The 22541-nt window shown below is 44.8% G+C and overlaps 1 protein-coding gene and 1 non-coding gene across 7 annotated transcripts in view; both read left to right on the top strand.

Moving 5' to 3' along the window:
• Positions 1-12792, top strand: part of LOC144936223 (uncharacterized) — an 80491-nt gene extending 67699 nt beyond the window's left edge. For all 6 annotated transcript variants that reach the window (XM_078863223.1, XM_078863221.1, XM_078863225.1 and 3 more), the window contains 7 exons: positions 2430-2644; positions 3295-3400; positions 4133-4206; positions 4736-4834; positions 6928-7047; positions 8502-8599; positions 10127-12792. In XM_078863223.1, coding sequence (XP_078719349.1) covers positions 2430-2644; positions 3295-3400; positions 4133-4206; positions 4736-4834; positions 6928-7047; positions 8502-8599; positions 10127-10607 — 1193 coding nt within the window. In that variant the 3' untranslated portion in view covers positions 10608-12792. The remainder of the gene's footprint in view (positions 1-2429; positions 2645-3294; positions 3401-4132; positions 4207-4735; positions 4835-6927; positions 7048-8501; positions 8600-10126) is intronic.
• Positions 12793-20809: 8017 nt separating this feature from the next.
• TRNAN-GUU (transfer RNA asparagine (anticodon GUU)) lies at positions 20810-20883 on the top strand. Its single transcript has one exon. It is a non-coding gene; the product is annotated as a tRNA-Asn (tRNA).
• Positions 20884-22541: the final 1658 nt, after the last annotated feature.

The raw sequence follows: 22541 nt of genomic DNA on the forward strand, positions 1-22541 counted from the left end.
ATTCACATAGCATCCTAATACCACAGCATCTCAAGATGCTGCGCGGAACTAGTGGGCATTTTAGATTTAAAGCTTTCGTGACTGCAGGGATTCATCTTCTTGGTTCTTTCGGTAAAGTCACGTAGAAGGAAAATAATAAAATAATAAAAATAAAACATAAATAAAACATAATAAGCAGCCGTCCTCAGGTGAAGATTCTTCACCTGAGGACGGCTGCTTGCATTGTGGCCGAAACGTCGTGAGAATTATCTTATTTTATTATGTTTTATTTTTATTATTTTATTATTTTCCTTCTACGTGACTTTACCGAAAGAACCAAGAAGATAGTGGGCATTTGTAAGAGAGAGAGAGGAGCAAAAAACAAGTTTCAAGCCTGGACTTAAACAGGGGCAGGGAGTCCAACGGCACGGACGGCAGGGGGGGGAGGGTGCGGGAGGAAGTTCCAGAAAATATGGGCAGCGGAGGATAATGAACGACCTCCCATAACAATTGCATTTGTGGCTTAGATGGAGCGGAATCAGCATATGCCCCCTTGAGAGTGACGTTATCGTCTGATGAGCTCTTCTTCCCACTCGCCCCGCGCTCGTTCAAAACCACAAACGCTCTTGGCGCTCCTGTGGGAGGCAGTCTTAGCAGGCGGCGGCCGGTGGCTATTTGCAGAGGCGAGTCGCAGTGTCTGCCTTCTTAAGTCTCTTAAAAGTGTTTTTTCTTCTTCAGGAATAGGATATGAAAGAGTGTGTGGACAAGCAGCGGGATTGGATGTGATTGGGTTGAGAGACGATGGTGCAATAGTTTTCACCAGGTGGATGTCGTAATGTTTTCTGAATTTGGTCTCCAATGGGAAAGAAAAAAAATGGAGCCTGTTCATAATTGGGCCGTCAGTACCCGAAGTTTCTCTTGGTATTTCAGTGATATTTTTAGTCACCAAATTTCGGAATGTTCCTCATGCCATTCAGTGATATATATATACACGTGCATCGAATAAACACCTCTCATTTTCTATGCACCTTGATCGACGTATTACGTCACCGTATATTTTCCATTAATTATTGTCGGCTCCGTCTGCGAGTTAAGCTACGAATTAGCTTTACTATTAGGAAACTAGACGGCCGCGATTATCGAACGGCATTTCTTGGCACTCCTATTCCATGTTTTCTCATGCGACGGAGCTCAATGGCGCGAGATCAGTTAGCACTTTGTAACGGAGCCGCCCGTACCGAACGCAGGACAAACAGCTGTCCACTCACGAGTGCACATTGTCTCCTGGTGACGATCTAAACAAATCTCCGCGTGCCTTCTAATTCGAACGTGCAACACTGTGCAGCAGAGATTGCGCTGCTCACCGTAACGTGGGGAACGTGTAATTGCATCCCTCCTCGGGCATAACGCCACGCTTGATACCGACGAGGAGTGCCAAATTGACTCCGACTTGTCAATCCCACTGCTGAATGAAGGGCACCCCATTCTGTGCGTCGGTCACTCGGGGTTGTCTGATCATGCTTCACCACACGGTCAGTGCGGATCGGTGAAGTAGGTTTCCCGGGGCCAGTTCGTATATCACTCGGCCACTGATGTTAACCGTGAGCCCGGATATGATTTTAGGTCGGTGAACACATTTGTTTGCTTTTTATGTGAGCTTACTATGTTTAATACGATTAGAAATTGAGATGAAAGTTGATGCACTCACCTATATTTCTATGAATCCGGGTCCCGCACTAAGCTACTTTGGGGCTGTACTACGCTTTTGTTTTGGTGATGCTGCTGTGCAATGATTCACATGCTGGGCCTTCCAGTTGGATTCAACTTCCAGCACAGCAGTTGAAACAATGGCGCAAGTTTTTCTCAATCGTCCTCCGCCTCTTGTGTCGGCGGGGGGTGCCACGGTGATGAGATGTTAACTCCCTCGCCTGGTATGCAGAAAGTTGCAGGTTCGATCTCGACCCTGACACCTGCTGTATATTTGAAGTTTGCGTGTCTCTCTCCCCACGGTCGTGTGGATTTTTCTCTGGGTGCTCCGGTTTTTTCCCTCCACATTTAGAATCAACATTGCGCGTTTAAAGTATTTGGCTGTTATAAATTTCCACGTGATGATAAGCCACTTTGTTGAGTTATTATTTGTGGCCAGGTCGCTTCTGAAAAAGAGCTAAACAGCTCAGTGGGCCTTAGCTGGTAAAATAAAAACACATTTTGTTGTCTTTATAGTTATCGATCGGCAGGTCGGACGTGGTGGGGGCGGGGGTGGGGGGGGGGTTAAAGTTCCCACGCCTCCGATTGGCACATTTGGCCACGTACGGTGCGAAAGAAGTTCAACATACGTACACACAAAACACAAAAGTGCGGGTGCTGCAACAACGCGTCTCGGGCAGCCCTCGCGAGCATTCCCAGCGCCTCCGCCTCCTGACGCCGCCCCACCCCCCCCACCTGCACAGCGAGCAGCGCGGCGCGGTGCGAGGCGCTGCAGCGCGACAAGCAGGAGCTGCACGACAGGTGGCGGCGGGAGGCGGAGAGGGCCGAGGAGGAGCACGCGCTGGCGCTGTGCTCGCTGCGCGACAGCCTGAGCCTGCAGCACGAGGCCGAGCGCGACGCCCTGCGGCGCGAGCACCTCGCCGCCCTGGGCGAGCTCCGCGTGCAGCACCGCGAGCAGGTGCGCAGGCGGTGCAACTGCCCCACCCCCCACAACCGCCCGAACTGCCCCCCCTCCCGCCCGTTTTTTGCACGTAGTAATGAGCAAGTTTGGTTTTTCACGCCGTTGTTATAGCGCGGGGCTGCCACGACCTATGCACGCATCATCGGCTACGACCAGAATCTGAATTTTTTTTTGACAGGACGAATCCGATGAGCTATTAAGCTCTATTTTTGTACGGATGTCCAGACCAGGCCAACCCCAATCCCTCCTTAGCCTCTCCCACCAGTTCCCCTTTCACCATAACGACACCACCACCTTTAAGAACCCCACTGTTTAGTTCATACACTGTCATCTTACGTACAATTATATAATTGTCGTAAAGTTCCTCAGAAAAATGCGCTTTATAAATTGACACAAGATAAGATTGTGCCACGTGTAGCTGTTTAGCAGCGTGCAGGCAACGTAACTGCATTATTTAAAATACACTGCACGGGATCTATGTATGCTAATATTATGGACAAATATTTTATTCAAGTGTCACCCTTTTGTAACCGAGGGTTAGTTCCTAAGACATACAGTTTTAAATGAAACCAAGTTAAATCGACGCTTGCGTCCACCTGTGCGTTCCTCCGCATTCCAAGATTGTGCCCCACGTGGTTTTTTTTCAGCTGGAAGAGTTGCAGTCAAATCAGGAGTCCCTGGCACAAGATATCGAGGTCCGTCACAGTGAGGAGATATACTCACTAAAGGAGCAACAGGCCAAGGCACAAGATGGTAAGCCCGTCCCGTGGTAAACACACGCTCAATGGAAAATGTTAATATCTTGGACAAGCAGATGATTCAGTTGAAAGTAAGTTGTTTTCTAGGCTTTCACCCTGTGCACTGTTAAACATGTGATGCCGACCTGGGAGTTATTTAGGAGGGTTTTCTGATTATTGTCGAGTTTGAGTGCCATTTGTTGATTACGTTAAAAATAGTGTCGCTTTTGAGTTACGGATTCTACATTTTACAAGCCGTACAAAAATTACTCTGGAAAGGAACACAGTGGTTTAAATGCAACGGTTTTAGTTTTGAGACGTGTTCATGCACGTGCGCATTTAGTTGAATCTACATTTCAAAATTCAATTCTGATTTCCCACCTGATGTTTTGCAAAATATTTTTCTTGTAAATACTTTGCTTGCCTACATTTATAGTGCGCCACTAGAATAATAAAAATAAATTTTCAAGAAAAATAAATTTTATTTCAAAACCTCTGCATGTCATCCACCAATTTTAATAGTTCAAGGGTCATTTATAAGGGTCGTTTTAAATTATAAATCAGTGCGGTATCTCTAAATCAATCACTCTGTGCATAATAACTTCATTTTAACAAAAGCAATACATATCTGCGGACGCTTCAAGCCTGCTGAACACGGCACTATGTTAACACGTTGCATGATGAGCATTTGCAAGGGCACTGTAACTAAGGCGTGCGTGTGTGTGTGTGTCACACGTCACTGCTGCAGAGCTCAAAAGGAGCCATGACTCAGAGAAGAAAGCGTTACAAGAGGAGTTTGAGCGGACGAGGCTATTATTGCAGGTGAGCACATGCGGCAAGAGTTATTATTTTTGTTGTTACCACTGCTGCGATTTTCCAAGGTCAGAATAATAATATTTATTCATAGTGGAGGAATCCGATGCCAGGAAAAACATTATAGTGTGGATCTAAATCGTTTTTGCTTGATGTTTTTTTCAAGTGCTTGTTTTGCATACGACAATAGTAATTAAAAAAATTGCCAGCTTTTCAATAAGAGCATTTTCAGTCCACGTCTGGAGGGTTTTGCGTAGTGTCGTAACGCCACGACGGAGACATTTTTAGGAGGGGGGGAGTGAAGGCCGATTGTAAATCCCTCAGCCTCTGGCTTCAACAGGCTGGTGACAAGTGCAGTCCAGGTGATTTTATGCATATGAATGCATCAAGTGCACGTTTTTTTTGAGTTCCAATTTGACTCACGGTTAAGCAGCTGAGAAATCACGTGACGAGAGTACGCGGGAGGTGTCGAGTTGGCAGGGAGAGGCGCCGGTGGTGACTCCTTCCGTGACCTTGTCCCCCGATAAAACGCGCACAGGACCAGGTGGACACGCTGACCTTTCAGAACGACTCCCTGAAGGACAAGGCGCGGCGCTTTGAGGAAGCCCTGCAGAGGGACAGCGCCGAGACCGTACAGGTGACCGTTTCTTCCACCCAACGGACGACCGAGCCGTTCTTCATTCACTGCGTTCCCACGAACCCTCTCATGCATCAAGTCCACGGCGGTGGACTACTACGATATATATATACGACGAACGCTTAAATGCAAACGGATGTGTACATTTCAGTCCCGTTCATGAGCAGAATACATTTTCCGGAAGGATGTGTATACATGTTTGCCTGTCATTTCAATTCTCCACGCGATATGGAAATATATTTTGATTTAAAGCTTTCGTGACTGCAGGGATTCATATTCTTGGTTCTTTCGGTAAAGTCACCTGATAATGATTGCTTGTGTTGCAGTCGAAACGTCGTGAGAATTTTTATTGTTTTATATTTATATTACCTTATTATTTCCCTTCTACGTGACTTTACCGAAAGAACCAAGAATATGGAAATATATGTTATAGAACGACACGTATTCGAACAGAAGGGTGAATTGGAAACCCGGTGGTGTATGTGCAACTTTCGTGAAATATTCCCAGACCCTGGCTGTGCGACATTGGCGATGCGTCTGTTTGACCATTCGTATTTATTGTTTAAAAGTTGCACGCGCCCTGACAAAGATTCATTGCCCTGGAGCGGCAGAGGTTGCGTGCGACCGTGTGTCGACGAATTGGAGCTGGGCGATTGCGGCCTGCGGGGATGAATTTGCTCCAGCGGCACAGCCGACGACTATAAATCAGGACAGTTGGTAGGCGGTACTGACCTATCTGCCTCGCACACGGCTGTGGATTCATGCGCACAGTAAAAAGCTGCGGAGCGCGTGCGTGTGCGATGTGCGGGCCGAGATGTAATCTTGTGCCCGAGACATTTAGGCAACATTTTGCGTGATAAATGGTCGGCGAAAACAAATTTGAGCGTCAATTAATTAACTAAAATAAACAAATATGCCGTATTCTGTGGATTATAAGATGCTGCTGAAAGTAAAAACGCACCTAAATCTTGTGCCCAGTGTCAATAAACGTATGCAAATATAGTCACACACACACACATCTTCTGGATTATAAGATACACCCCTAAACCATTGATTTAATATGGAGCAAAAAAGTTACATCCGGAGAATATGGAATATATAGATTTCACTTAAATATGATGCGAAATGGCACACACTCATACCGATGATGGATAGTATGTTGAGCAGTAAATCATTTATTGAAATTTCACACTGACACATTGCAGTTTCCCCAAGCAATTTCGAAGCTGCGTCTTGAATTTAATGTTCCGAAAACTGGATCCTGACAGTTTTATCCGACGACAAGGTGGTCAAAAAAATAAGCGCTCGGTTTCCACTCATACATCAACTGTCGTGACAATGTGATTCTTGGCTGAATGTCATTGGCCTAGAGTTTAATTCTGGTTCACAACCGTGTGGAGCGGAGGCTTGGTACGGATATATATACGGTACCCCTGGGTTCCGCACGTTTTGTAATGGATTCACCCACCCACGTTTTTAAAGGCATTCGCAAATGTGTTTCCTGACCTTCTGACCCTTGTGGATTCTTCAAAGTTTGGGGGCATGCTGAGAGGAGTGAAGAGGTTGTTTCGTTTGATCAATGGCCACATACTGTGGAGGTGTTGTCTTGAAGTTATGCTCGATTGATTAATTTTGGTAAAATGAAAATCGTATATACTTGATATATGAGGGATGCACTCTAAATGTAGATGTTTTAAATGTTTCAAGCTACCCATTGTCTTCATTGGCTACGATTTTCTTGGTCATTATATGATACTATATATTCACAATTTGGCATGCACCATGGCTCAAGTGTCTGCGAGAGCTTCCTTTCCTTAGTCGCAGCATAAAGGACATCTTTTAATATTTTTTACTTGATACTTTGAAACGGTGATTTGACAATGTATTTACTTTAAAACTCGTTTCAAGGAAGTAAAATTTTATTTGGTAAAAAAAAAACCACGCAAAACATTTAGACGGCAACATTTTTACATTGGCGACTGTTCAATCGCAGTCAGTGTGGAAGTTGGAATAATATCGACCAACTTGCGTATGGCACAGCAGCGCTGACGGAGTGACGACGTCGACTTTTGTCGACGGCTGTTTACGAGCAGGCGGCACTGGCGCCCTACCAGTACATCCAAGAGGAGATGGCGAGCCTGCAGGCCGTGCTGGAGATGCGTGCGCACACCATCCACCAGCAGCAGAACCGAATCCTCGAGCTGGAGAAGCTGGTCAGTTCCGCGTCCCCCTCCCCCATGGACCATCAAAGGTCCAGGGTCTTCTGCGTTTCCTCCGTATGTTGTCGGCGGTTCAGAACGGTGTAAGATAGCAACATGATGCAGCAGTCGTGCTGTGACGGTTCCACCTGAAGACGGAAGCTTGTGTTGCCTCCGAAACGTCGTGATTTTTATTTTATTTAACTTTTATTAATTTAATTTTTTTACTTACGTGACTTTACCGAAAAAACCTAAGAATATGAATCCTTGCAGTTACGAAAGCTTCAAATCTAGAAATGATAGCAGCAAGGTTGCCGTGCGCGTTTGCCATTTCTGTTCGCAAGTTCACATTTTTTGTGGCCTCAAAAGGTTCATTGGATCAGTGCGTGGCCAACTTTTTGTTGTTCTCATTTTGAAAACACGTCGAGCGTGAACGATTTAAAAGTTATGCCATGTCTATAACTGCTCAACCCGAGCTGTAAGTGCTCCGATACTTGCATTGTGTTTGTGCTGTTCGCATTTTGGCGTCCTCTGGTCTAACACTGGTGAGACGAGGCCATAAAGAAGGCTGTCGCTGGTGTAGGCCAATCAGCAGTTTCACAAACAATGCATCAAATATCTTCTTGGTTCTTTCGGTAAAGTCACATAGAATTGAAATAATAAAATAATAAAAATAAAACATAATAAAATAATTCTCACGACGTTTCGGCCACAACGCAAGCAGCCGTCTTCAGGTGGAGAACAGGTCTGTCGAGAAGACAGAGTCTGAATGACAAGCCCCAGGCTTGGAGCGTGTCTTGCCACAAGTGTGGTTAATGCAGACTTGATGCCTTGCAAAAGGTTTCTATTTGGTGTTTGAACATCTGCACACCTGATTTGAAGCTTTCGTGACTGCAGGAATCCATACTCTTTGGTTCTTTCTTACGAGACTATACCGAAATAATCAAAGAGTATCTTAACATCTGTTTTACTGCCAGAAAGGGTAAAACTATTCTTATTTTTCATCATTAAGGACACCTGTTGGCTGTATTCTCGTTGGATGCTTGCAGCTCGCTGCATACTCTGTTTTATTGTTTGGCTAAAAAAGTGGACGTGATTTTGTTGAATGACGTTAATACTTCTGCAGCTTACCGTTATTACTCTCCATTAATCTTGGCTAAAACTATAAATGTCTCAATCCTTTAAGCGTTACGACACTGCTATTTCAGCACACGTGGATTCTAAGATGTGTCACCATGCATTAGAGAGTTTTTATATACCAGTTTGTGTTATTGCAGAAAATATGATTTTGGGTTCTAAAACTGGCTGGCGTTGATCAAATTCCATTGACATATACGTGACAAATGTTTTTGAAAGCGATATAATTTTACCACCGTCAATTGTGACCCATTCTGCCCCTGCTGCTCATATTTTTACAATTATTCTGTAATGACAAGGCTGGAGAACATTCATCTCTCGCCCTTCTGCAGGATGAGACAAATGTCGCATTGAAAGAGAAGGTGAGGGCCTTGACGCAGCAGAATGAAGAACTGAAGGCTCGTGTCAACAAGAACAGTGCAATGACCAGGTGTGTCTTCGAGGGCCACTTCCACCAGCGCTCTAACATAACCATAAACTACCATTATAACTGTCACTAGAAAAATTATAAACATAACTGCCACAACTGACATTACAAGCATCCCACATTACGCTGGGCTGTTTTAGTGTAATATAAATGTAATTGGTTTTGTTGAATATTAGCTTAACGGCCCGCTGCTTGGACTAATAACGCCGAGATTGAACAAACCCTTTTTTGTTTTTAATATTTCTCGAATAAGCAAGTTACTAACTTTTCCTTGCTCTCTCGTTTGAATGTGCCAACTCAAGGATGGTTGCCGTGCAAAGTAACACACTCGCGCGACTTATAAAGCTCCCTAACCGTACGGGGTTGTTGGGACATCCATAGGCACGCTCGGTTCACTCTGCTTGGTGTCCACGTTTTGACGCATACACGCTTGACGCCACTGGAAAAAGTGGACGCAATTTCCTACCCCCCCTACCCCCACGCTGCATAACAGGGCACCACCACTTTAGAACCTTGCACGATTCATCGACGCCACCACTGCCACCGCCGCCACTGCCTCACTGTTTTGTCGGTGCGGTTATTGCGGGAACGATGAGCGTTGCTGAACGCCGAGAATGGAGACAGGAATTGCGATCATTTTGACCACCAAGGATTTTAACAGGCTGTTTATCAGCTCCTGTTTGCTAAAGCTTGGACTGTGGTCTTGATCTTTCTTAGCCTGTAGTGACCCCCCTCGTTTTAACGTCAGTGTACTTTTTGAGTGCAGTAGTTTCCAAAAGCAGTCACCAGCATCACGACCTGTTCACTTCACACTTCCTGCATGGTTGTAGGTAAACTGGGGAATACCGTAGTGTGAATGGCCTCGTGTTGCATTTAATGTTATCTCACACACTTCTTCTCATTGGTGATACTTCGTAGATTATTGTTGTGTATTCTAAGTGCACTGTGCTAGAAACACAGCAATCTAAATTTGAATCCCAGCAACGACTGGCATCAGTGGTGATTGACATCTGAACCAAGTTCTGAGCCCCTTCCCCCTTGATCAACGGTTACTGTTCCAGCGTGGTGAAGTACGGTCAAACAACCGTCGTGATTGATATGGCGTGGGAAGGCCTTCATAAATCAGTGGCTTGACAAAGGGCTCTAAATAATTATGGCTTGATTCTAATACTAAATGTTGACCATTAACATTTAAATAATTTGACTTGCCGCTGTTATTTGGACAAAGTGAGCTTGCATTGAAATACACATTTTCATTGAAGACCAATGCATAATTAACGATTCTAAAAATGTGTATTACATTTTAAAATGCGTTTTTAGTTTCAACTATATATTTACCACGATATTTTGTCTGCATGAGTTGTGAACTAATGATCAATTCAAACAATGTTTCTAAAGAAAAACCTACTTCAAGTTTATGACAATGAATGCCATAAACATTTTGATCGACAAAAGCTTGAGAGAGACATTGCACCGTGAGCCACAAGCTCATTGTAATATTGTTGGTACGATGTTTTTTTGCGGGTGCAGACAGCTGTCGTTTGAGCACTCGACTCTACAGGAGACGCTCGTGAAGGAGTCGAAGACGAACAAGCGGCTCTCGATGGAGAACGAGGAGCTGATGTGGCGGTTGCAAAACGGCGAGGGTCTGGGCAGCCCGGGCAAGGGCTCTCCCTCCTCCACCTCCTCGTCCATCTCCTTTCGGTTCCCTCCGTCCCGCAGCCCGGCCTCCATGTCTCCGTCCCGCTCGATCGCGTCGCCCGCTTTGTCCCCGACGCACGGAGGAGGAGGGGGGGGGCCCCACGGCACGCCGGCCAGGGTGCTGGTCTACCCGGCGCCGTCACCGACTCACTCGCTGGGAACCCCCGTGCGCTCCTTGTCTCTCGCGTCGCCCTCCCGGGGCCACGCGTCGCCCGCGCGATCGCCGGTGTCGCCCTCACAGGCGGCGGTGTCGGCGCCGTCTCCCGCGCGAACGCCCGTGTCAGAGTGTGCCACCGACGTGCCCAGATGACGGACAGACGATGCCGCCGGTGCCGTGTTGGCTGCCCAGAGCTCCCCACAGCCTTGTCCGTTTGCTTTAAAAAAAAAGAAACCTATTTAAAAGTAATTTGGGCAGAACTTCATTCTTGGCAGTAATGGGACTGTGCTTGCATGTGCAGGTGCAAGTGCTTTAAGATGAGGAGTCTTTTAATGAGGTTCCTGCCTTCCAGACTTTACTCATCGTACGTCACCGTTGTTGCTCAGCTCAGGAGTGTCTTCTTTCACTTTTTAAAGGAGGATGGTGGAATGTGCTGCACCCAGGCAATGTCCATTCGCCCTTCAGTTTTTGTTGTTGTTTCCTCTATGCCACGTAGGGCTCCGTTGCGGATCAATTGCGGGAATCTCTTGCCGAAGACGATGCACTACAGACAGCCTAACGTCCGCACGCAGCACATTTGACTGCGTCGCATTATATGAAACGCTCAGTACAGCAAAATGGGAACACGTTTTCTTCCAAAGCCATCAGCATGCCATGCTTTAACATGCTTGTGTTCAAGGATACCTTGGTGGTATTTCGAAATGCTAAAGTTCTAAAAGTTATGAATGAACGTCTGCCAGTGATTGTTTTGAAATTATTGTGACTCAAACAATTGAGTAAATAGCTGTAATTTTCACGTGGCAGAATTGACTTGGAAAAGTTTTATTTTGGAGCTACAGCACAAACACACGGATGAAATTTAAACATTAGTATCACTTTAAGAGCAGAATTAGTGGGGATAAGGAATTCTGATAGTTTCCAACCTCTAATGAATCAGCGAGCATTTTTTTTACTACAGCTAGTATATGCGGCTAGACTATTTTGCAGAGGTGGGACAAAGTCATTGTTATGCAAGTCCAAGTCGAGTCGCAAGTCATCAAATTCATGACTCGAGTCTGACTCGAGTCCAAGTCACATGACTCGAGTCCACATCTCATAGGTGGGACAAAGTCATTGTTATGCAAGTCCAAGTCGAGTCGCAAGTCATCAAATTCATGACTCGAGTCTGACTCGAGTCCAAGTCACATGACTCGAGTCCACACCTCTGCTACTTTGTGTTCACAACATGAGAACATAAAAAGCGTATGTTGCATACCTACCTGGTACTGAAATGAAAACAATTACAGAATCTCACAATCATCATTTTGCTTGGACAAATTGTAGCCCATAAGTCTCCACGAGTCTCTTTATTAATGGACAAATCACCGATGAGAAAACGTGTTGTGTTTGGAATCATTCAACTGGCAGAAATTTTCAAAAAGGAGTTGCCAGGGATTGTATTGTTCGGTTGTATTGCACTTGATCTATATATACCGTATATATAATGCGCATTAAATATATTGTACGAGTAATTTATTTTGCCAGCTTTTGCGAAGCTTCAAACAGTTCTGGATGTTTGTTTAAATTCCCAACTCATGCAGGATACAGTTCATGTTTTTGACTCGTGTGTAAGGAATTTCTCTATTATTTCACAACATATGTTGGAATTTACTTTCGTAAGCCCATGTAATGCTGTACATTTGGTCAAAGCGATCTGAAAATCCTGCCTCTTTTGTCAAAAACACTGCATTTTAATGCGTGATGTTATTTTTGCAGGTCGTGTAAGAAAGCAGTACATGATTTAAAAAAGGAAACTAAACCTCGAATTAATTTAGACCTTGTGTCTGTGGGTTGTTAGATATATATTGCATGAACTTACAGAAACATTTTCGATAGCGGGTTACTGATTGGATGAGACCGCATAATTGCTGTGGTTGTGTTTGCAAAAAAGGAAAATGTCTTGAACAGGAAACCACATTTAAAGGCGAAAATAGCGGGTTATGGAAAATTGTGTCTGTTCAGTAAACATTACTGTCAACGAGGGCTATATTTGGGACATAAATGTAAACCAGGACCGGAATGTTGATTGTAGTTGCATTTAAAAACGTGCAACAGTAATTTTAGGGACCCCTTTTTAAATTGAAATGAAAGTTCGCAAATGTGAATTCAAAAACTAAAGTAAATAATTAGCGAGTAATTTCAATTGGAGGTTATCTTTAAGGCGCATTGGGCATTAAGAATACCGTTCATCTTCACAGTCTACAACTACCACTTTACTTGGGTATGTTTCGACTTTAAATCATATTCATTTGCCCTTGAACTCAGCCAAAAACTATATCATTACAAATAAAATAAACCTTCCAAGGGGGTGTGTATTGCTTCTTTGTGGAATGTGCATCCTTTATTATATTACAGTGTTACTCTGACATCTTCAAAATGTTGTACTTGTAAAAGTACAGTGGAAGATCGATCAGCCACACGGCTGGATATTAAGTCTGTGGGATTAACAGGGCAATGGATTCCGAGATCTGCTTTAAGGATTAACTGCACACATAGGGAACACGTCCAGAGCGTACCTCAAAAACTATTAAAACTGCGGGTTCATCTTCTTGGTTCTTTCGGTAAAGTCACGTAGAAGGGAAGTAATAAAATAATAAAAATAAAACATAATACAATAATTCTCACGACGTTTCGGCCACAACGCAAGCAATGCAAGCAGCCGTCCTCAGACGCTGTCTCCTCGACAGACCTGGTTTTCACCTGAGGACGGCTGCTTGCGTTGTGGCCGAAACGTCGTGAGAATTATTTTATTATGTTTTATTTTTATTATTTTATTACTTCCCTTCTACGTGACTTTACCGAAAGAACCAAGAAGATGAATCCCTGCAGTCACGAAAGCTTTAAATCGAAAACTGCGGGTGTCTCTTGCACGTGAGCTTAACTAATATTCCTAACCCACAGCCCCACCCAAAAAGATCAGCCAGAGTACGTATTGTATACGAGAAATCTATAACACAGTCGACTACAGAAAATATACAGCCCCTTCAAGTGGCACCGCATGGTCTTGCATGTGCCATGATGCAAGGAATGAAATTGAGACGTGTCACCCACCACTTTGGTAGGGTCTGGGCCCTCCCCTCTGACCCGTGAGCCTCGGGTGCAGCTGCACGACCTGCACGCTTGATCGCGAACGCCGCCTTTTAAAATAATTTATGCCTACGGGTCTGGAGGGATTTAATTCTCCAAATCGTATGGGTCCCGTGGGACGCACAACAAACCCGCGTGTGAAAACGAATTGTGTGCGCACGGCCAATTGATTGGTTCACTGAGAAGCGGTTCAGCATTGGCTCCGAAATTAAGGTCCCTTTTGTAATATCAACGTCCGATTCAAAAGGCAACCTTGATAACTGGTATTTTATATGTACACCGTTCTATGGACCATCATCTTCCAGGCCCTTCGGCCTTCAATTCGAAGCTCGCCGAAAGCTTGCGTTAGATTTCAAAGGTTCGAATGAGTAAAATCTAAAGGAGGAAATTAATAGACAATAACATTAAGGAGTATTTTTCATTCGTAAAAAACAACGTACAGTATTAGCAGTACACAATGAGCAGTACCCTCGTGTATTAATGTATAGACCCAGAGTGTTTATGAATTGAGCATGGCAATTTTTTTTTTAAACCGAAATTCACACAACGCAGTTTTTTTTTTACAAATGTAAAAATATTATATTTTTTCCGAACTTCTTCCTTTCCCCGCTTAGGTGACTCATTTTTAAAAACTTTATATTAAGTTCGCTTGCTTGCTTAGGACCGTGCAAATCTTTCGGTCGTTTTTTAACCCACTTTCCGTGATCCAATCGAGCTGACATTTTGCACACAGACTCGTGCGTGACAATGCATTTTCGTGAAAAAAGTTTTTCCAAAATTTTACACTGTTTAGGGTAAATGTTTTAAATATTTAATTACCAATTGTTTAATGCTGCCAATCATCTGACCCATAGGTGGCAGCCATCTCAAGCACGAGGACGAGAGTACTCTAGCCGCCCCGATGCCACGCATATAAAGGATTTATAGTGAAAAACTTTGTTTTTACAGGTTTACTTGTTTATTAAATAAAATTGGTCGACTTGCGACGAAGCCGCGCGGTACAGAGGAGACGTCGCCGTAACAAAATCTGTTCGGAGTCGCGTGGGAGGATGGGTCCCAAATGAAGGCACAATAACAATAGGTTTAACCCTTGGCAATAAAACAGGAAGTGTTAAGATGTCCAAACACCAAGCAGAAACCTTGTGCAAGGAATCCTGTCGGCATTAACCCCACACACACACGTGACTTGTGGTGAACATGCAAACACTTAAATGAAGGGATGTTTCTGTGTCGTAAAGCGATCCGCGGTGGCCTGACATGAGTGTCGTAAAACGTGTCGTTAATCGAGAGTGCAATGTTAGAAATTGGCATAGCACGGAAAAATAAGAACAGGTTTTATCCTTTCTGCCAATACCTTTCCTGATACTGGCAAAAAAAAATCCCTTTTGTAGCTGCTCACGCCGAGCTATACATTATATGATAGTTTGCGCCTTTTGGCGTCATCTGGTCCAACCCATGTGAGACTAGGCTCTAAGGAAAGCTGTCTCGGGTGTGGACCAATCAACTTCAAGGACAGTGCACATTATCAGAGTTATGTTCTTTTGTTTGTATTATGACTGCAGGTATTGCGGTCTATGCAAACATGACTCCTTGTAAAAAGGTGTCAGTTTTGTTGCCAGATAGAAGGGTAAAAAACCAATTATCATGTTTTTACTGGCAAATGAGGTTCCCATAGTGTAGATGCTTGCCCCGAGCTCTCATTCTCTGATGGTGTATTGTCTTTGAGTTGTGCGCCTTTTGGCGTCATCTGGTCCAACCCATGTGAGACTAGGCTCTAAGGAAAGCTGTCTCGGGTGTGGACCAATCAACTTCAAGGACAGTGCATATAGAGTTGTGTTTTTTGTTTGCATTATGACTGCAGGTATTGTGGTCTATGCAAACATGACTCCTTGTAAAAAGGTGTCAGTTTTGTTGCCAGATACAAGGGTAAAAAAAACAATTATCTTATCTGATAGTGGCAATGTCTTTGTGCTGTTCGCCTTTTGGCGTCCTCTGGTCTAACAACCGTTTTGAGGCTCGCCTCGAAAGAATGCTGTCTCTGGTGTAGACCAAACAGTTTCAAAGACAACCCATCATATATTATCAGAGCATGTTTTGTTTGCATGTTCACTGCAAGTACGTGTGGTTAATGCCGACTTCATTCCTTGTAAAATGTTTCTGTCTGGTGTTTAAACATCTCAGCACCTAGTAGTAGTAATAGGTTTTTACCCTTTTATCTGGCACCAAAACTGACACCTTTATACAAGGGATCATGTTTGCAATAACCACAACACAGGCAGTCAAAATGCAAACAAAAAGAGACAACTCTGATAATGATATGCACTGTCCTTGAAATTGATTGGTCCACACCCGAGACGGCTTTTCTTAGAGCAAACATGATCCCTTGTATAAAGGTGTCAGTTTTGGTGCCAGATAAAAGGGTAAAAACCTATTAATATATCTTGCTACTGGCAAAGGAGGTCTCATAATGTAATCTCAACACTTGTTTTATTGCCAGAAAGGGTAAACCTATTATTTTTGTCTTTATACTTTGATACTGGCAAATAAGTCTCATTTTGAAATCACAATCTTTATTGACATTCAAAAATACCAAACAAAAATCTACATTTAAGTGAACATTGATGTTTCACAAAAGCTCTGCGCTCAAGAAATGGGTTTAAACAAAAATAAAACATCCGGCCAGAGTAACAGACAAACGCACATTTGCTCCGTTATAGTATGATGACGATGATAAAACAATGCATTGAGTCTTACTCAAAGATGTCAAAACCAGCCCACAGTTTGCCTGTTTGAACAAATTCTGCCGGATAACATTGGTTCCAAAGGCCAGTCGCTTGATGAGTTGAAATACATTATTTTGTGTAGAGGGCCAGACATGCAAATTCTGTTATTTTAATCACCATCATTTGTTATCTTGATTAATACTGACAACAGAAAAATGCCAAACAAGGGCACTTAAAGTCTTGGGCAGGATGTGCGCTAAATGGCGGTGGGGTTCATGTAAAGATTTATTGCCTATTATCGATTGTCTGAGCTACAGTCATCGATTTACCCAGCATGGCCTTTGTCTGATGGAGGGTGTCGGGTTGTATACATCACCTAACATCGTGGGCACGGTGCTCGACTATCATTTTAACCACACTGCGTAATTTTGGGAAGTACATTACATGCTCAATTTACCTTGCCACGTGGAGACAGTTTTGAAATTGCCGAGATGGGCAGATGACATCAAGGGCTGTTTCAAGGAGAATGGGTTCCCCTCCCCCACCACAACCACCTCCTCCATGATGATCACGACGGTACATTTATTTCTCTTAGTTTGAAATTGCATCAGGATCATACCCACATGAAACACAAAATCATAATTTGCGTTGTGGAGAATATAGGTTATGACGCAGTTAAGGGGCCAAAACGTCACCTTCATATATCTATCTCCATATAAAAAAATGTAAGTACTTTTACACAATGCATTTAATCAGAATGAGAATATGTATACTGGAGGAAGCCGATTACATACAAAGCTCCTTTTCACGGATGTACAATAGACCCTACGGCCTTTTGGGAGTGCATAATATCAGCAGCGTCGATTCAGTACAAGCGAACTCTGGACCGCTTTCGACATGCAATGTCTTCATCAGCAGTCAGGCTCGCTTGAATTAATAATGGTGAACTGCCAGGCAAGGACGCCTCTCCCTGCCCTTCAATCTCACAGTCCTGCACCACACAGCCCTGCACCACACGGCCCTGCCCTGCATCACACAGCCCTGCACCACACAGCCCTGCATCACACAGCCCTGCACCACACAGCCCTTCAATCTCACATCCCTGCACCACACAGCCCTTCAATCTCACACATCCCTGCACCACACAGCCCTTCAATCTCACATCCCTGCACCACACAGCCCTTCAATCTCACACATCCCTGCACCACACAGCCCTTCAATCTCACACATCCCTGCACCACACAGCCCTTCAATCTCACATCCCTGCACCACACAGCCCTTCAATCTCACACATCCCTGCACCATACAGCCCTTCAATCTCACACATCCCTGCACCACACATCCCTGCACCACACGGCCCTGCATCACACATCCCTGCCCTCCATCATCACGTCCTGCACCACACAGCCCTGCACCACACAGCCCTACAATCTCACACATCCCTGCACCACACAGCCCTGCATCATAAGCCCAGCACTACACAGCCCTGCACCACACAGCCCTGCATCATAAGCCCTGCACTACACAGCCCTGCACCACACAGCCCTGCACCACACGGCCCTGCCCTGCATCACACAGCCCTGCACCACACAGCCCTGCATCACACAGCCCTGCACCACACAGCCCTGCACCACACAGCCCTGCATCACACAGCCCTGCACCACACAGCCCTTCAATCTCACATTCCTGCACCACACAGCCCTTCAATCTCACATCCCTGCACCACACAGCCCTTCAATCTCACACATCCCTGCACCACACAGCCCTTCAATCTCACACATCCCTGCACCACACATCCCTGCACCACACAGCCCTGCATCACACATCCCTGCCCTCCATCATCACGTCCTGCACCACACAGCCCTGCACCACACAGCCCTGCATCATAAGCCCAGCACTACACATCCCTGCACCACACAGCCCTGCACCACACAGCCCTGCATCATAAGCCCAGCACTACACAGCCCTGCACCACACAGCCCTGCATCATAAGCCCTGCACTACACAGCCCTGCACCACACAGCCCTGCATCATAAGCCCTGCACTACACAGCCCTGCACCACACAGCCCTGCATCATAAGCCCTGCACTACACAGCCCTGCACCACACAGCCCTGCATCATAAGCCCAGCACTACACAGCCAAGCAGCAGCTGTAGCAGCTGTAGCAGCTGCAAGTAGAGAACTGTCGACGACCAGAGGCGCTGGCTCGAGAGTCAGAAGAGGCTTGAAGGCGAGAAGCGGCGACTCGGGCAGAAGCAGTTTGAGGAGCCAACAGCAGCGGCTCCAGGAGCAGCATCAAGTGCAGCCACCGCAGCGAACAACGGCAGCTGCTGCTGCAGCTCAAGGTGTCCAATGAGCAGAGGTGTGGACTCGAGTCATGTGACTTGGACTCGAGTCAGACTCGAGTCATGAATTTGATGACTTGCGACTCGACTTGGACTTGCATAACAATGACTTTGTCCCACCTATGAGATGTGGACTCGAGTCATGTGACTTGGACTCGAGTCAGACTCGAGTCATGAATTTGATGACTTGCGACTCGACTTGGACTTACATAACAATGACTTTGTCCCACCTCTGCCAATGAGCATCATCAGCAGGGGCTCCAGGTGGAGTAAAAGGTCCACGGGGAGAAGAAGCAGCAGTTCAAGCAGTATCCACCAGTGCCATGAAGTTGGGCCTGGAATCATAGGCGAAAACCTATTTTTATTTTACCAGGTAAGGCCCATTGAGTTACTGTATATAGCTCTTTTTCAGAAAGCTCAACGAAGTGCCTTATCATGTGGAAATGTATAACAGCCTAATACTCTAAACGCGTGATGTTGATTTTTTTTAATGTGGAGGGGAAAAACGGAGGCCCTGGAGAAAAATCCACGCGACCACGGGGAGAGAGACACGCAAACTCCAAACACACAGCAGGCGTCAGGGTCGGGATCGAACCCACAACCTCCTGCACACCAAGCGAGGAAGTTAACATTTCCCCACCGTGGTGCCCTTTGACCTATTTTTATTTTACCACGTAAGGCCCACAGCTGCTACTTGTTAATAATAATGACCAAACATTGTGTGCATCTTAGAATAAGGACAAAAACACCCAAGTGAATTTGTCTTTGGGGCAGAAACACGTTTTTTGTGCCATTTGGTTTTTAGAAAAGTAATAATACAAATGGGTACACACGAATAGTTGAACAGCATATTTCGCCTGGTGGGATAAACTGTGGGTATCCCCCTCCAGTTCCAAGATGTTTGGCCATCGTGAAAGAGGAGACCAAATATTCTCTGGAGAGGCTCTCCAGAGATGTCTGCAGTAGAGGCCGCTCTATAGCCCAGTAGTGGTGTGAGAAATATCTTACAGGGCTGCACTCTTACCTTAGTAAATAGTCAAGTTCTTCTCAAACTCGACTGTGAAACGATGTGTTTTGAATCTCTGAGTCCATGTGTGTGTGTGTGGCTCATTTTGATGGAAGCATGCAACGTAACTTACTATCGTGACCTTGTGTTGATAAGCGTTATACCAGATGTATTGTGACCCCGATTGAATGATCTAAAATGTAATATTTTTTAAAGGGAGGCTTATTTCAAACAGAAATAGATATGCAAAGGGAAAACGTTAGGGGTCAATTAATTTGGGGTCAAGAGATCTGGAGCAGCCTGTACAATCGAACGGTCTTTTAAAACGTGGCCTCATTTCTGTATGAACTCTATAATTGGGATTGTGCTGCCATCTGCTGGCAGTTTGAGATAAATTACGAGGCCAAACGACACTCATTTTGATTTCAGCTTATTTAAAGGAAACGTTTACGAAACGTGACTGCGACGTTTTTCGGCACGTATTACCAACACATAAACACTGTGACCAAACGTGGCCCCGAGTGGCCAACTTAACATGACACTCGGTCACCCAATTAGCCGCAATTCAGCATCAGAATCTGCTTCACCGCATCACTTCAAGCCGAGTTTATCTCTCTCTCGACGAGTTGATTTGTTACACAGATGCTCCCATTTTAGACAGTTTCTCCGCTATTTTACACGGGAGATCCGTGGTGAACAACACCAGCAACAACAAAGGGCAATTGTCCAAATCTAAACTTAATTTATATTTTACCAGGCGAGCTCTAAAGTTGTACTTTCTTTCAGAAGCGACCTGGCTAACACAAATGACAGTTCAACGAAGAACTTGACTTATATAACCACGTGATCTTTTTATAGCAGCAGTCCGGTAAACAACCGTACACGCCCTTTTTTGCAGTGTTATTGACGAACGCGTTGCGATAAAAATGTTGTGTTGTGTGTTTGTTAATTTGTGAACCACATCTTCTTGTCGTTGTACTGCTTGCTGATGTCGATCAACGGCTACAATGTCGCATTAAAAGTTGGTCAAAGCCAGTCGAGACAACCTCATCGTGAACAGTAGCCGAGGAATTCAGTGCGTCAACATCATCAGAATGACGTCTCGCACAAAGGCCGAGGTTAAGAAGCCCGGTAGAGGGCCCTCTCACACGTGCGTCTCTGTGGCGCAATCGGTTAGCGCGTTCGGCTGTTAACCGAAAGGTTGGTGGTTCGAGCCCACCCAGGGACGCTGTGTTTTTATTTCTCTTTCTTCCCCACCTCCAAAAAATATATGTTCGTAGCGCCGCCAAGTTGCACCTTGTTGATATTATTATTGGTCTGTGCGGTTTTTCAACTATTTGGACTGAATTCTTTGGCTCTTTCGGGAAAGTCACGTAAAAATTCGAGTCGTGTATCTGGGTGTGCATCTACGCAGTCATCTCAGTCAGCCAACCCCAAGGCACCTGCTGGGTCTGTCCCGAGATCTCCCTGTCAGCGAGCCTTCGATACTTCACTTGGCAGCCTCAGAAGTGCACTTAGCCTGGCACAGGCGAATCGCAGGGTATTGGTTTTGGTGAGTCACGGAGCTGTTGTGCGATCGCGGATAGGCTGACGCCTCGTGGCCGCGAGTGGTAACTGTTCGCAAAAATGAACCGAAGGTGGATGTGAGATGTCACGAGACACACCGTGGTGGAGTATGGTCAAAACTACCCTGTGATCGACACGGGTACTTCCATCCAGCAGTGGATTGAACAATCAGTGAGTCACTCCTGTATTTGTTATCAGGATTTACAACAAATAATACAAACGCGCGTTAGGAGTGCAAAGTACTGTATCGGAAAGGTCAGCAAATCACGTAAACTAAACGATTTTTTTTATTCTACCACTGAGCTATCATCTTATTTTTCAGAAGCGACCTGGTCACAAATGATCGCCCAACCAAGTGGCTTGTCGTAAACTTGAACATTTGTGGCACAGATCAAGCGAACAATGTCGACCAGTGCACAGAACGCACTGGGCGTGCAACAACAGGACTCTGCCCCAACAGCAACAAAGCCCAACGTTATTTGTTATTTCTCACAAATTGCTGAATTTGTCTGTTATGGGCTACATTCACATTCACAAAAATAAAATATAACTGCATCGAATCGTGACTCAAGTGACAGGTCACCAAATCGCGATATGGCCTATGTGCTTATTAATTATGTCCCTCAGAATACAGCTGTTAATTTTGCTTCTTGGTTCTTTCAGTAAAGGCACGTAGAAGGGAAGCAATACAATAATAAAAATAAAACATAATAAAATCATTCTCACGACGCTTCGGCCACAACGCAAGCAGCCGTTCTCAGGTGAAGAATTCCTCAGGTGAAGAATACAAATAATAAAAATACAACATAATAAAATAATTCTCACGACGCTTCGGCCACAACGCAAGCAGCCGTCCTCAGGTGAAGAATTCCTCAGGTGAAGAATTCTTCACCTGAGGACGGCTGCTTGCGTTGTGGCCGAAACGTCGTGAATAATTCTTCACCTGAGGACGGCTGCTTGCGTTGTGGCTGAAACGTCGTGAGAATGATTTTATTATGTTTTATTTTTATTATTTTATTACTTCCCTTCTACGTGACTTTACCGAAAGAACCAAGAAGATGAATCTCTGCAGTCACGAAAGCTTTAAATCGAAATATAGCTGTTAATTGTTAATAATCCATGGGCTAGAGCAGAAATTGGTACCACCTAAGGTAACATAACTTGAGTCGTACCCATGTATTTATGTATTCATAGATCCAGGTCTGAATATGTATTGCACAATATTGACAGCAACATTCTGAAAACGTGTTTGAACGTATCAAAAGTAAGGATTTGCTTGGTTGCAGAGAATTCCGAGGCCACTACCGGATTATTCGACCA

This window comes from Lampetra fluviatilis, chromosome 15, assembly GCF_964198595.1.
Source record: "Lampetra fluviatilis chromosome 15, kcLamFluv1.1, whole genome shotgun sequence".
NCBI lineage: Eukaryota > Metazoa > Chordata > Hyperoartia > Petromyzontiformes > Petromyzontidae > Lampetra > Lampetra fluviatilis.